This window comes from Thermochaetoides thermophila (assembly GCF_000221225.1).
Source record: "Thermochaetoides thermophila DSM 1495 unplaced genomic scaffold scf7180000011822, whole genome shotgun sequence".
NCBI classification, from domain to species: Eukaryota; Fungi; Ascomycota; class Sordariomycetes; order Sordariales; family Chaetomiaceae; genus Thermochaetoides; species Thermochaetoides thermophila.
Window position 1 is genome coordinate 964696 of NW_006383038.1, and position 15073 is coordinate 979768.

Sequence of the window (15073 nt, forward strand, 5' to 3'; positions counted from 1 at the left end):
ACAGGACGTTGCCTGCGCCGCGGATTAAGGATGCCAGTGAGCAGGATGGATGGCGTGGATGAGGTGTCGGCATCCGGTACGTACCAGCCGAGGGTGGCGCACCAAGACCGCAAGGGCCCCCAATCCCAGTCGAAGCCAAACCGACGCGCAAGCGGCACCCGGCGGGCAGCAACATGGGGCAGGTTCTGGGCAGGATGGGGCGGGATGGGGCAGGGCTGGCGGTGACCAATTATATCGCGGCGCCTCGACTGGCATGATCCAAGTCGGCCCAAGAGTGGCCCGATCTTGCTCTCAGCCTGGGTACGCCGCCGTGGGCCATTTGCTCGCCCATTAGGGGCAACCCTGCCCATCTGCCAGTCGTGCGCCAATCTGCACGTCGCCATCGACCGATTTGCGCCCCGTTTGCGCTCGTTCTGCCATCATTGCCCACCTTTTCCGGCCCCGTCTCAGGCCATTTTGCGCCCCTCACCCCTCCCGCTTAGATGCCTCGCTGCCCGCTACGGATGCACTACGGAGCAAAAACAGTAGCGCAGAAAGGGCAAGAGAGCCAAATCGAACGGCTACTCCCCGCTCCGGGCACGCCCCAGCTCTGGATCGAGGATAGGCCGGCTCCTCCCCCTCCAAAGTTCGAACGCAGGACCCCAGCCAGCCGAGCGATGCTTCCGCTCCATTCCATCGTCATCATCGATTGTGTAGTTCATCACCGCAAGCTGATAATGGCTGATGAGCTGGTTGCCAAAACTTGCCATTGCCGTTGCCGTGCTGGGTCCGTGACTCCTTGTTTGTGGAGCCCATCTCGATGCCGACGACGCCATGGGCTCCATGATCTCCCATGCGTGTTCTGCGTTTCTGCCGTACATTCCCCTGATGTCGGATGTCTGACTTGGCGGTCAGGGTCAGGATATCGCCGGCGGTGCGCTGGAATGCCGTGATGCCGGGAGTGCGCGAGTGCGTGAGTGCGTGGTGGGTGCCACGATGCTGGTGATGGGCATTGGGAACATGTCAGTCGGATGCCATTCTGCGCCGTTCTGTGCCCATATGCTGCACCATATGGATGCTGACTCCCGGCCCCGTCCCTGCCAGCTACATGCCCGGCCCCATGCTTTCATGCCAGTAGCCCATCTCGTTAGTCGTCAGGTTCCGAAGTTTGGCCTGTCTGATCTGTCTAGTCTGGTGTTGTCTGGTGCTGCCATGTTGGTCCTGATGGGCTGGATGGGCTGCCCATTGCCATGCTGGTGAACCCACACTGCCCACCACTTAATCTACGAACAGGCACAGCAACCAACTTACCACTGACCTACCAACGTGCTTCTGCCCTTCTTACCCCCCCCCCCCTTACCTTCTTCCTCCTTCCTCCCTCTTCCCCTCCGGGGCGTTCCCTATCTAAGCCGTTGCTGCGAGTAAGCTCCTTCGCTTCGGCTGTTTCCAGTTTCCAATTCCAGCCCCGGCCTGCTATAAAGAAGTCTGTCTCGCACTCACACCCCCTCTCCCACCCCTGTTCTTTCCTGGATCCCGTTTCCATCTATTGCCCATAATTCTGGTCGATCTGCTGCCCTAGAAAGTTTGTGGACGACCTCCCTTAGCCTCCTGCGAACACAGAGACAACACAGAAGACACACATATTACGCCTTGGTCCGCCACCCACAGCAGACAGACGCATACATCGCCCACTTTGCTCCCATCTAACCCGTCTGTGACCCTAAATCCAACGCTACTCCGTTGATCAGCCAACACCCAAGCTTGAACGTTGGCCCGAAGCCGAGTAACCCCGTCCCGGAGCCAAAGTATCCACCCGCCGGGCACTTGTCTCCGATTCGATTCCCTTCGCCCACCCACCTAACCACGACGTACTATTTCCCGCATAACCACCTCCTCCACCCACCAGAGAGTCAGAGCAACAGCATGGCAACCTCTATACCATTACCCTTCCAAGCTCAGATCCCCGTCACTCCGCCGCCAGACTTCCAAATGTTCATGAAGGGGCCAACGCCGCCACCGCCTCATACTACCACGCCATTCCCGAACCCTTTCTCGCCTCTGGCAGCCCATCATCCCAACCACGTCGCGGCTGCCGCCGCCGCCGCAGCATATTTCCATCATCCCCCTCATCAAGAAAAGTCGACGTTTTCTTCTCCTCATCCGTCACCCCTCCAGCCTCAGACGACGCAGAAGCAAACCACGCCTCAGCAGAGACAACCTTCTCCTCACCCAGGTCCCCAGCCATCCCCGACAGCATGCCCTTGCGCAGCCGCAGCAGCCGCCGCCTCTTCACAAAACCCCCAAGCCGCCTCCTGCTCAACCTCTAAACCCCCACCGCCCTCGCCCCTCGGCCCAGACCCCGCCAGTAACACAACCATGGACCCCTCCGCGGCGGCAGCAGCAGCCGCCGCCGCTGCCACAGCCGTTGACCCCCGCTACATCGCTATGGCCTCCCGCATCGCAAGCTACTACCAGCAGCGGTGCCAGGCGGTTGCCAACTTCCAGCAACAGCGGTGCCAGGCTTGGGCCAACGCTCAGCGCCAAAAGTGCCAGGAGATGATGCAGGCCGCGACGGTCATCGTGGCGTGGTACATCCGTGACCGCATCCAGCGCAAGCGGCGGAAGCAGAGGAAAGCGTTTAAACGGGGGTTGGCACAGCGGGCGAGGGAGGCGATCCGCGAGAGGGAGAGTGGACGCGGGATGAGTAAGGGGGAGAGGGTGAGACGGTGGGTGATGAGTGTACCGACTGGGGAGGAGAATGCGTCACAGGCGGGGAGCGCGGCGGCTAGGAGGAGCCCGGAGCTGCCTGCGGATCAGGAGGAAAGGGAGTTTGATATTGATCGGGAAAGGGGGGAGGATAAGGATAGTCAGTTGTATAATGTGGCGGATAACTTGATTAAGAGTCATCTGGCGCGGATTGATGTGCCGCTGTTGGGGGTGCTGTCGTTTGATCCGGAGAGCGAGAGCAGCGATAGTGAGGAGAGCGATTATGAGCTGATGGATTATGAGGATGAGCCAGAGCTGGGAGAAGAAGATCCGGGGGAGGAAGAGGAGGAGGAGGATGATGATGATGAGGAGGAGGAATATGACGATGAGGATGACGCGGAGGACGATGATGGGTATAATGATTATGATGACTACTACGAGGACCAACGCCGAGGCCGCGGTGCTGGCAGAGATGGGAAGGCTGATGAGACTGCCTCTAAGGCGGCTCAGATCGGCACGACGAAGGGTAGCCGCAAGCGGTCGCGGAGTTCGGTTTCATGACGGATATCTTGGATGGACGGGTACGGGTTTTTCTTCACTGTTTGCATGGGTTGGGTTTCGTTGTTTGTTCCAAGTATCTTTCCTGGGCAACTGATTGGATCTCTGGCTTCTGGCGGCGTTCTGGTCTTTGGATATTTCTCGTCTGGGGTTTTCCATCATGTCGGGGTAATGTTTTGCAGCTCGGATACATACCTCAGGCTCCTGGTGATAGAGTTCGCCAGCAATGCGCCCCTTATCTTGCAAGTAGGATTTGTTAATCGTGGCATATAGACTTGATTTACCGCTCTCCTTCACTTGCTCCTTCATACCGTGGTCCCGTGGTGATCTGTGCTTGACTTGGATTGCTTTCCCGTCGTTTCGGCCGTTCATGAGATCGTAGACGCAGATTTCATCTCACCGTGAGTTGCCGAGGCCGCACTTGCGGCTCTTGAGGTCGCACTAACTCATTTTGAGCAACTCATCCCGTGTATATATGATGATGGGATGAGATCTGGTTGTGAGCGGTAGCGCGGGGAGATGTAACAGTGCCTGATCACTCATATCAGCCTTGGGTAACAGACTCGGCGCGGATCCCGTTGAAACAACACATCCCATGACAGAGACACATGTTGTTTGTGTCCGTTTTTTTACTTACTTCAATTCATCCCGTATCATACATTAATGAGAGACATCTCATTTCGGTGGCCCACTCGTGCGGTTACAAGGCTCTCTCATCTCACGGTCTGCCGAAGTCAAGAAAACATCATGAACTCGGGTCGTTGGAGTTGCAGAAAAGCGAGGGTTCATCCTCTCACCGCCTTCCTCTGATTGGCCAGACCATGTGTGGAGAATGCGGGGAGCCAAGCCCTCCCCGCTTTCTGCTGGTTTGGGAAGTTCGCCTTGCCAGCTTGCCAAGTCGCTGCCCGCCTGCTCCTCCTCCAGCAATCCCGTGACCAGCAGCGGCAGCTGCATCCGTCCAACCAACCCCAGGCCAGGTACCCTCCGTCCTGTCCTCCAATTCTCCAATCCATCCGAGTTCATTGACTTCATTGGTCTTCCTGGTCCCCCAGTTTGGCTTTGTGTCACTTCAGATCCGCGTCTTGATGTCAAGCCCCGTCCTCCATCTGATATTTTGCCGTAACCCTCCAACCTCTCGCTCGCTGTTTCTTACATCCTCGAGTCCTTCAAACTACCTCCATTAAGCTACCTACTTGTTAGTGACCAGCCCCTCAAGCTCTGACGCAAGAGGGTTTTTGTATCATCAGCTTCGATCCTCAATTCTCCTTCGGTGATCATTGCCTCTCTGCTCTTCCTTCTTACCTCTACAACTTCCTCAATATACTCCCGTTTTCCATCCCTCTACTCCCGTGACTGCTCTTGAAAACAACACAATGGGTGGCGAGACCTTCGACGTGAAGGGCCCCAGGCCCAACGACTATCCCCTACGGGCACCCAAACCAGTCGGCCAGCTGATCAGCCACATCTACAAGGACCGGATTGCTCAGTTCTATAACGGCGGACAGTATGAGCACCAGAACCTGCGCGCCATGATGAAGGAGGACAGTGTCTCCGGGGAACCGCACGTCCAACTCTGGGTGTGGCATGCCCCAGGCCAGACCCGTCCATCCTTCGAGGAGGCTGTCTCCAATCAATTCGTCAAGACCAATGTCGGCGAGTGGTTCGGCCCGTCGTGGACAACCCACTGGTTCCGTGTCGTCCTCACGGTCCCCGAGCATCTCCAGAACAAGAGACTTCTCGAGTTCCATTGGGACTCTAACAGCGAGGGCCTCGTCTGGTCAGAGGACGGGAAGCCGCTGCAGGGCCTGACGGGCGGCGGCGAGCGTGTGGAATGGATCCTGCCAGACTCGTTTCGTGACGGTAAAGAGCATACTATCTACATTGAGATGGCCTGCAACCGCATGTTCGGCAACGCCCCTGGTGGTGATTCTATCCAACCTCCCGACCCCAACAAGTACTTCCGTTTGGACAAGGCCGAGATCGTGGCCATTGATCCCGACGCCCGCCAGCTCTGGATCGACATATGGATTCTCCAGGACGCGGCTAGGGAGTTTCCTGGGGACTCGTGGGAGTCCCATAAGGCGCTTCAAGTCTGCAATGAGATCATTGAGGCCTTTGAGCTTGGGAACCGCGAGTCACTCAAGAAGTGCCGGAAGATTGCTGAGCAGTACCTGGGCCCGAACGTCGACTCGCCCAATGTGTACAACAGCGGCAAGGAGCCGCTCGTCTATGCCATTGGTCACTGCCATATCGACAGCTGCTGGTTGTGGCCGTTCGCCGAGACGAAGCGCAAGGTCGTCCGGTCGTGGTCGAGCCAGTGCGATCTGATGGACCGCTATCCGGAGCTCAACTTTGTCTGCTCTCAGGCTCAGCAATACAAGTGGCTCAAGCAGCTGTATCCCTATGCCTTTGAGCGTGTCAAGAAGAAGGTTGCCGAGGGCCGCTTCCATCCCATCGGCGGCAGCTGGGTCGAGCACGACACCAACATGCCCAGCGGCGAGTCACTCGTCCGTCAGTTCCTGTACGGCCAGCGCTTCTACGAGAGTAACTTCGGCAAGCGCTGCAAGACCTTCTGGCTACCAGACACCTTTGGCTACTCGGCGCAGCTGCCGCAGCTCTGCCGTCTGGCCGGCATGACGCGCTTTCTGACGCAGAAGCTCAGCTGGAACAACATCAACCGCTTCCCGCACACCACGTTCAACTGGGTAGCCCTCGACGGCTCGCAGGTCATCTGCCACATGCCCCCATCCGAGACGTACACGGCCGAGGCACACTTCGGTGACGTCAAGCGCAGCATGTCGCAGCACAAGTCTTTAGACCAGGACAACACGTCGCTGCTCGTCTTCGGCAAGGGTGACGGCGGTGGTGGTCCGACCTGGGTGCAGATCGAGAAGTTACGCCGATGCCGTGGCATCAGCGACACGGTTGGTTTGCTGCCGCGCGTGCACATGGGCAGCTCGGTTGATGATTTCTTTGATCGGCTTGAGAGGAAGGCTGATACGTTCGTGACGTGGTATGGGGAGCTGTACTTTGAGCTGCATCGCGGCACGTACACCACGCAAGCGAAGAACAAGAAGAATAATCGGAGGGCGGAGGCTAAGCTGAGGGATCTGGAGCTGTTGGCGACGATTGCGTCAGTGCAGGATAAGAGCTACAAGTATCCAAAGGAGGAGTTTGATGCCATGTGGGAGAATGTTCTGCTCTGCCAATTCCACGATTGTCTGCCCGGTAGCTCGATTGAGATGGCGTATCGGGAGTCGGATCAGGTGAGCACCTAGGTTGGTTCGAAATGCTGAATAAGCGCATACTAACTATTGGCCAGATGTACGCCGACGTCTTTAGCACGGCGGAGAAGATCATGAAAGGCGTGTCTCAGGTCCTTGGACTTGAGCCTGCCTTGAACCACATGTCCACGACCAACACGGTTGCGCTGAACACCCTCCCGTGGCCTCGCCGGGAGCTGGTCAAGATCTCTGAGAAGGAGGCTGCCGTTGCTCACGGAACAGGCCCGTTCCTGAAGCTGCAGAAGCTGGAGACGACCAAGCCGCTGGTGACCCTTCGCCAGGTAACGAAGGGCGCCTTTGTGCTAGAGAATAGCCAGCTCAGAGTCCATGTCGAGAAGGGCGTCATCACGTCGCTCTACGATAAGCAGGCCAATCGCGAGGTGATTCCCAAGGGCCAGAAGGCGAACCAGTACGTCATCTTCGATGACAAGCCTCTATACTGGCAGGCTTGGGACGTGGAAGTCTACCACCTCGACACCCGTAAGGAGCTCCCGTCGGGCGAAACCGAGGTGCATGAAAACACCCCCCATCGCGTCAGCGTCGTCACCCGCACCAAGGTCAGCGACAAGAGCCATATCCAGACCATTATCGCGCTCAATGGTGCTGTCGAGGGCGAGCAGTCGTGGGTCGAGGTGCAGAGCAAGGTCGACTGGCACGAGACCATGAAATTCCTCAAGGTCGAGTTCCCCGTCGACGTGCGCAACACGGAGGCGAGCTACGAGACGGCGTTTGGCATCGTTCGTCGCCCGACGCACTACAACACCAGCTGGGACATGGCCAAGTTCGAGGTGTGCGCCCACCGCTGGGCCGATCTGTCTGAGTACGGCTACGGCGTGTCCATCCTCAACGACTCCAAGTACGGCTTTGCTACCGCCGGCCAGACCATGCGTCTCTCGCTGCTGCGCAGCCCCAAGGCGCCCGATGCCCATGCCGACATGGGCACGCACCATATTCGTTGGGCGATCCTCCCCCATCAGGGTTCGCTCTCTCACGTCACAATCCGCAAGGCCTTCGAGTTCAACAACCCGACCAAGCTATACTCCTCACCCGACGCGGCTGCCCTCGTGGCCGCGCCCCCGCCGGTCTGGCTCACACCCGACTCGAGCCCGGCCATCGTGCTCGACACAGTCAAGCGCGGCGAGGACGACGAGGATGTGTCGCGCGGCGAGCTGCCTGCGCGCAAGGGACAGAGTGTCATTCTGCGGATGTATGATAGCTTAGGTGGTTTGGCGAGAGGTACGGTTGTGACCACCTGGCCACTCAAGAAGGTGTGCAAGGTTAATTTGCTCGAGGATGATCTCGAGGTGGTGCCGTGGGAGAATGGACGGTTCACGGTGGAGCTGAGGCCTTTCGAGGTGGCGTCTTATCGGTTGGTGTTGGCTTAGTTACGAAAGGGCCTTATTGAGCTTTGAGCAGCATTTTCTGCTGGAATTGACTGAACGGAGCATATTGGTATTCTTCGAAGTCTTGACGTCGTCGATGGAGGAGGGACCTTGGGAGGAGTGAAAATTGAGAGGAAATGAAGTCTTTCATTGTAGGGTTGTACGCCGTTTACGGATTACCTAAGCTTTGAATCAAGGGTTAGGGTTAGGGTTTTCCCCTAACCGTCAAAAGGAGCCAAATGCGCGCCACTCCCAGATATCCCCAGCGCGAGATCACAGACGTGAACTTGAAAGGAGTGAGCAAGCCCACAATAGCAGGAAGGAACATGGGCAATTGCCCAAGCATTAAACAAAGTAATCGTAGTGCGCGTTGTGAGAATTTTCTGAATGCAATTGCGATGTGCCGGCCGTGTCCTCCGTTTTCATGTGCAGGCGTAATTTTGGTGCCCCTTGCCATCCCTTTTCCCAGCGCGAGCCCCTTTACGCTGCGAAACTTCCCCAGTCAAGAAGCACTGCTGCACAGCGCCATTCAGCGGATTCAGCGCCCCAGCGCCAAGCGACGGAAGCTTCCCAACAACCGAGCGCCAGCAGTGCGAGCAGCTTGGAAATCGGCTGCGTCGACGGAATTTTTTTTTTCAACTTCATCGACGGCTCGCTCTTCTCTCTTATATTTTCTTTTCTTCTTTTTTTTCATCAATTTTTCGTCGGCTACCGCAATGGCCATGGCGACCGCCGCCGCAGCCGCAACGCGATCGCGCCGGGCCGAGAGGCGCGCGAAGGAGCCGGCCGCGCCCTCACAGCAGCAGCAACAACCAGTACAGCAGCAGCAGCAGCAGCAGCAGCAGCTCGCCCGTGCGAAGCGGGCAAGAGACTTTACCGACCATGGCGACAGGGACACTGTCGTCGCGAAGAAGCCGCGTTTGGGGATTGCCGTCGAATTCCCCACGAAGCCGTTGCCGCCGCCGCCGCCGCCGCCTTCTCGTCCGACCACCTCCTCCGTCGCCAGCAACAGCAGCAGCAGCAACAGCAGCAGCAACAGCAGAGATGGTGGTGCCGCCGAGGTAAGTTGCCTGTCGGGCCGCCACGCACGGCCGTCAGACCGTCAACAACTGGCGGGTCCTTTTCGTCTTCGCCTACGTCCGGTGTCACTGACTCGTGCTACCACCAGCAGATCCAACAACAGCAGCAACGGCCGCAAGGCCGCACAAAACACCAGACAAAGGTCGCCAATGGGTTGAAGGCAGAGCTCAGCCGGCTTCAGCCTAGCTCGGCTGACACTGCCGCCGCCGTGGGGGGCGTTCCCGAGCAGGGGACTGGACGAAAGCTCCGCTCGCAGGAGAGCACTCGTCTCAAGTCGGAGTTGTCCAACTACTTTCCCGAGTACGACGAGATCATTGGGAATGATCCAAAGGAAGAACGTAAGTGTTGCTTTCGTCATCAGAGTCCAAATTTTAGCCTCTATTGGCGCTGACAAGTTGGTATCAGACCTGCTCAACCTTGAGACTCCCATCGTCATCGTGCCCGCGGCCAATCAAGCTCCGATCTCCTACGACAAGTACCCCGTCATGAGCTTCGGAGACCACCTCTTCACCGATTTGTGGGATTCGCAAGTCATCGACTTCAGCTTCCTCAACAGCAAGGTCAGCCACAACCTTACTGAGAAGGACGACCCCCTCCCCGATTCACTGTTCGAGCTCCCTCACAAGCGGGCCGAGCGTCAGGAGCGCTCGATCCGGAACACTGAGAAGGGCCGAGCAAAGCATGAGAAGGAGCAGGTGGTCCGGCTGCTGGAGGGACTGCAGGGCCCGGAATGGCTGCGCATTCTGGGCGTCCACGGGCCGACGACCGAGGCCAAGCGCCGGCAATACGAGCCCGCGCGCGAATACTTCATCTCGGGGTGCCAGGCGATTCTCGATAAGTTCAAGCGCTGGACCGCCGAGGAGAAGCGCCGAAAGCAGATGGAGAAGGACAAGGCGGCCGCGCAGCAGGCGGCTGCTGCCGGATCCGTCGAGTCCCCGCAACACGACAAGGAGAAGGAGGAGAAGAAGTCACAGCCAGAGAAGAGCAAGAAGAAGTCGGCTAGGGCCAGCAAATCGCGCGAAGTCGACAACGACGAAGAGGACCAAGAGGTCCCCGACAGCGAATTCGACTCCGACTCCGACGATGGTTCTGGCGTCTACGAAGAGCCGGCTGCGTTTAAGGGCAAGCCGCCCGACCTAGACGACCACGACGATGCGGACGTGGAGAAACAGCTCCGCGAAGAGGCCCTGGCTGCTGCGGCGGCCAAGAGAAGAACAAAGAGCGCCAAGGGCAAGCGTACCGCCACTACTACCTCAGCCTCGTCATCCTCCCGATGCAAAAAGACCGTCGGTCCCTCCAAACGCCCCGTCTCCGCTGCCACCGCTCAGAATAAGAACAGATCTGCTTCCGTCCCTACCACCGCCCCCGCCACAGGCGCTTCTTCTGCCAAGCCCAAAAAGAAGACCGCTGATAACAACAAGGGCGACAAAGAAGCGTCCTCTTCTAAGTCTACTAAAGAACTTACTTCCTTCTTCACCTCCCGCGCACAGCGCGATGCCGCTCTCGCTAGACATGCCTTCCATCCCTCTACTACCTCTACGTCCACTACCTCAAGACCTACCCGTCGCACGACCCGCTCCAGCGAAAAGATCCTTGCCTGGGGCCATGCCCTCCCTGATGTGCGCGAAACCGAATTTGCGTTACCAAAAGACATGCTGGAGGATGAGAACCTTAAGGAGATCAGGCTAACGCGGAGTCAGAGTCATAACAAGAAGAGGAGGGCTGAGCAGAAGGAGGAGAATAATGACAGCGATGCTGTGGGTGCATCTAAGAGGCGCAGACGCTCTTGAATTACTTGTTGATCTGGTAATGGATCCGACAGAGCTCCGAAATAAAGGAGTTTTACTGACACACACACACACACACACACACGCACACCTACCTGCCAACTTCTACCTCTTTACCTATCCACCTACATACCGAGATTGTGTTGATTCTTGCACCAGCCTGTCAATACCACTACGTACCTACTTACCTGCTCTTACTTGTTACTTTAACTTTTTACTTTGTTTGGGTGAAGGGTGGGTTCATACTTCACTTTAACTTTCATTTTGCTTTCTTCAGCCCTGTTTTACCTAACTTTGCTTCGGTTCAGGTTTTTTTTTTTTTTCAGTCGGGTTTTTATCGATTTAAGCATTATGACAAAAGGGTTTGGTTGGTTTGGAGGAGGAGCATTGATTAGCATAGGTATTATAACTTCGGCCTTGGGATTCGGATTCGGATTCGGATCATCTTTTAAAATGATTGATGCCTGCTGGACGGACATCGATCAATCGATCAGGTAAGGGAATACATGACGACAAGAATAAGAACAATTTTACTGCCAAGGGATCATGAGCCCTCTACCCATGTCAGTGTTTAAATACATCTATTGGGTGACGTCCTTGTGTGCGGTGCCATACCTCTTATTAAAAAAAAAGAAGTGTGGTGAGAATCAAGAAAGGAGAAGATATTAGATGGAAGAAGGGAAGAGAGAATGGAGGGGAAAAAGGGAAAGGGAAGTGGAAGGAGAACATCCACTCAGTGTCCATCTGCATAAACCGGCTCGGTCGAGCTCCCGACTGTTAAGCTACCGTACTACTAGCCTTGCAAGTCGCCTGAGCATTCTGTATCAGACACAAAAGTTCCCTTTGTAAACGCTTTATTCTCATTCCCAACTTCGAATCGCTAACCCTCTAGCTAGCTTACAACAAACACCTCCTTCCTCCCTCACAAAGTAACATTACGGCCGATGATCGAGAATCAGCCTCCCTGCTACTACCCTGTCTCTCTCTGTCCGCCTCCTTCCAGACACAGCAGTATGTTGTTGCTGTTGTTGTTGTTGCCGCTGCTGCTGCTGCTGCTGATGATGATGATGATGCCACCACCATTCTCCCTCCTCCCCTTCCCCACCCCAAGGCCACCCACCCTCCCCCACCCACAAGGGACGCACCATGCTGGGTAGCGGAGCTTGCTGCTGGTGCTGTTGGTGTTGGTACAGCCCGTTGTAATTTCGAACTTCTCGGCCTGCCCGCCCGTATGGGCCTCCGCCGGGATAGGGACCACCTGGTGCTGGTCCTGGGCCTTGTGTTGTTGTGTTGCCTGTTGGGGCTGCGGGTATGGGAGGGGGAATGAGGTCCTCGTCTCGGCGGGCAGCCATTTCCCTGAGGAGACCGAGAGCTATGTCGGGGTTGGTGAGGAGAAAGGATTCGGGGTCGTCGTCTAGGTGCTCGTCAGGGTTAGGGTTGAGATGACCGTTGGCAGAAAGACTCCCTTGAGACTGAGCGTGACCGTTATACTCCTTCTCCTTCCCCTTTCCCTTCCCAAGATCATCTTCATGATGTCCATCCTGATGCTGATACTGCTTCCCCCTCCCACAACCCGGATTCTTCCAAGGCTGCAAAAACCCCACCCTCGCAAACACCATCCTCACCAGTGGGTCTCCCTCCGGCAGTCCGTCATAAAGCGTGCGACAGGACTGTAGCACTTCCATCGTCGCAGCCTGGGAGCCAAGGCTTTCCAGGAGCAGGACAATGGCCCTCGCAACGGCGCGCTGGAAGGACGGGAGAAGGAAGCGGTGCGCGAGGAGGTATTGCCGGATGTGGTGCGTGTAGAGAGAGGTCCAGGAGCGACGGTCGGGGTCTTCTTTTTTTTCTTCTTCCTCCTGGGGTTGTTGGGGCTCGCCTCGGATCCCTTGCCCTGTCCCGGAGCCCGGGCCCGGCTGTTCTCCCCCATAACGAGGATCATAAAGCTCCGGTGGCACCGGAGGGGGAGGGGGCGGCGGCGGCGGACGGCGGAGGAGGAGGAGGAGGAGGAGGAGGAAGGGGGTCTCCAGTTCCTCCTCGTCAGGACACCACAATTCCAACAATAATACGGTGGTGCCGCATCCACCGCCCCGCTACCGTAGATGTTTGTAACACAATGCCCACAATTGCAACTCGCGCGATGAATACACGGCCTTTTTGCCGGCCTCCCTGCCCCTCCTGCTGTGCTTAGCCCTGGAGGAGTGGGAGGTACCCATACTCCAGGGACGGGAGGGGCCACAGCAGGGGGGTAAACCGGGGGATAGTAATATGCCCCGCCGCCGTAGTTGGGGATCGGGCGGTTGGCATTGTTGTTGAGACGGTCGAGGATCAGGGTGGCAGCACCAGCAGGGTTGTCGCGGGCTAAGCGACGGATGTGTTCTGGCCGAACACCATGGGCTGCTGCTGCTGGTCCCGTTGCGGGGTCGGCGGGAGCGGTTGAGTTAGAGTCAGGGGAGGGGGCTGCTGCTTTGGACTTGCCTTTGCGATCGGGGGCTGGATGGTAGTGGGGGGCGGTTAGCAGATAATCAAACAAACAAGCAGAAGGATTGAGTATGCTTAAGGGGGAAGGGATGTACCGAGGGCTGCAGCGAGAGGCTTGATAGGCTCGTATTTCCCTTCGTAGAGATAGGCGACGAGGAAGTGGAAGAGGGCGGGGTCTTCTTCGGGGAGGTCGATGGCTTGGGCCTCGGACTCCTTGAAGTCGCCGCAGAGGGCCTTTTCAAAGTACTCACAACGAAGGAGGATGTGTTTGTGAACCTGGGAGTGTCAGTCCGCCTGATATTGTCAGGTTGCTGGTGAGAGAAATGGGCAGGACTTACGTAGAATGTTGCATTGTTAGGAGGAACCCCGACGTGGATGGGGATAATGGGGGAGTTGAACCTCCTGCCAGTCAAGTTATCAGCCCTTACTCCCCCATGTCTTTCCCTCTCCTAAGAGGCCCAGGTCACGGCCAAGCTGTCCCCAAGAAAGAAGGTGAAGACTCACCCATCATATGTCGAAACCCACAAATCAGCCTTCGGATCCGGCTCCTCGTCATCTTCTTGCCTTCGGCGCCGCTCAAGATCATCTGGCAAAGACTCAAGCACAACCACATCCGGAGGAACTGTCGACGGGGCTCGCATCACATCGGCTAGCGTTTGGAGAGGGGGTCGGCTGGGGCCAGCTTCGGCTGAAGTGGTGTTGCTGCCGATGCCATTCCCGACTGGAGCAGATGTACTCCTGCTCGAGCTGGCCTGTGCTGGGGGGTGAGACTCCCGGTTGAGACCTGAATTATTGCTGGTACTAGTACTGGCACTCGATGGGGCACTGGCACTGGCACTGGCACTGGCATTGGCATTGGCATTCCTGCTGGCATTGTCCTCCGCTAGGGATCTTTGGGTGGTCTGGTCTGAAACAGCTAACACAGGTGAAGTTGAAGAATTCAACGGAACAGAATCAGTCGCTGTGCTGCCTGCGTCTGGCCTCGTGCTTGCACCGGCATTGGGACCAGGGTCGTCACTCATGACTGCGGCGCAACAGGGCTCGAGCAAGTCGTGCGATGCGATCTACGTGAGGGAAGACGATTTTGTGCGACACCAGAGTGACAGAGAGGCGAAGTTATTCAGATAAGGGCCCAGATCACTGTTTGAAGGCTAAAATCCGAGTGCTACTGCTGTGGCGTAAATGTGAGATGCAAGATGGTGTGTTTGCTTTGAGCACTAAGTAGTAAATACTGGTCGGCTGGCTGTTGTTGTGTTAAATGTGTGTAGGTGTGTAAGTGGGCAAAGAAGTAAGTAGTTTTTAAGAGGCGAAGAAGGCTAAGTGAGCAGCGAAAAGATATTGGGAGATCAAAAAAGGTGTATGCAACGAAAATGCCCACTGGCAGCTCAGCTCGCCGGTATCGCTCATGAAGAAGGCTCCCAAGGTTGACTTAATAATTAGTAACTGGGAAAGCACGTCGCTCAAGAAGGCGGGGGGAGCTTGAAAGTGCTAGTAGCGGTCAGCCTTCCTAGGCAGCCCTGCGCGGTTGAAGCCCCTAAACATGGGATGAGGACAATCCCCAAGCTGGTGCGGCCGTGTGGTAGGCCTGTGAAGCATTGCTGTCCTTAAAAGATTCGTGGGATGAACGGGCGCATGAGAGCTGGCTGGCCGCACAATGATAATTAGTTTCTTAAGTGGTCATAGAGTAATTCAAGCATATCTGCACTTGGAGAGTCAAAAGAAAGCTACCGATCAATCAAGCAATGTGTCACAACGGCTAAGCACATACACCCGACATCGCAGACAACAGCCATGAGGCCATGATCAGCCAATCCCAGCA

General features: G+C 56.7%; 4 protein-coding genes across 4 annotated transcripts; 3 read left to right on the forward strand and 1 right to left on the reverse strand.

Moving 5' to 3' along the window:
* Positions 1-1902: 1902 nt before the first annotated feature.
* CTHT_0067090 (uncharacterized protein) lies at positions 1903-3246 on the forward strand (the record flags this gene model as incomplete). The annotated part of the gene is made up of 1 exon (XM_006696939.1): positions 1903-3246. One exon carries the CDS (start codon positions 1903-1905, stop codon positions 3244-3246), a length of 1344 nt encoding a protein of 447 aa, XP_006697002.1.
* Positions 3247-4616: 1370 nt separating this feature from the next.
* On the forward strand, positions 4617-7912 carry CTHT_0067100 (alpha-mannosidase-like protein; the record flags this gene model as incomplete). Its single annotated transcript, XM_006696940.1, has 2 exons — positions 4617-6509; positions 6566-7912. 2 exons carry the CDS (start codon positions 4617-4619, stop codon positions 7910-7912), a joined length of 3240 nt encoding a protein of 1079 aa, XP_006697003.1.
* A 713-nt stretch (positions 7913-8625) lies between these two features.
* Positions 8626-10779, forward strand: CTHT_0067110 (uncharacterized protein; the record flags this gene model as incomplete). Its single annotated transcript, XM_006696941.1, has 3 exons — positions 8626-8970; positions 9081-9327; positions 9395-10779. The coding sequence occupies 3 exons, from the start codon at positions 8626-8628 to the stop codon at positions 10777-10779; spliced, it is 1977 nt and encodes a 658-aa protein (XP_006697004.1).
* Positions 10780-11711: 932 nt separating this feature from the next.
* On the reverse strand, positions 11712-14276 carry CTHT_0067120 (uncharacterized protein; the record flags this gene model as incomplete). The annotated part of the gene is made up of 5 exons (XM_006696942.1): positions 11712-12866; positions 12992-13266; positions 13350-13530; positions 13593-13656; positions 13759-14276. The coding sequence occupies 5 exons, from the start codon at positions 14274-14276 to the stop codon at positions 11712-11714; spliced, it is 2193 nt and encodes a 730-aa protein (XP_006697005.1).
* Between the last annotated feature and the right edge of the window lie 797 nt (positions 14277-15073).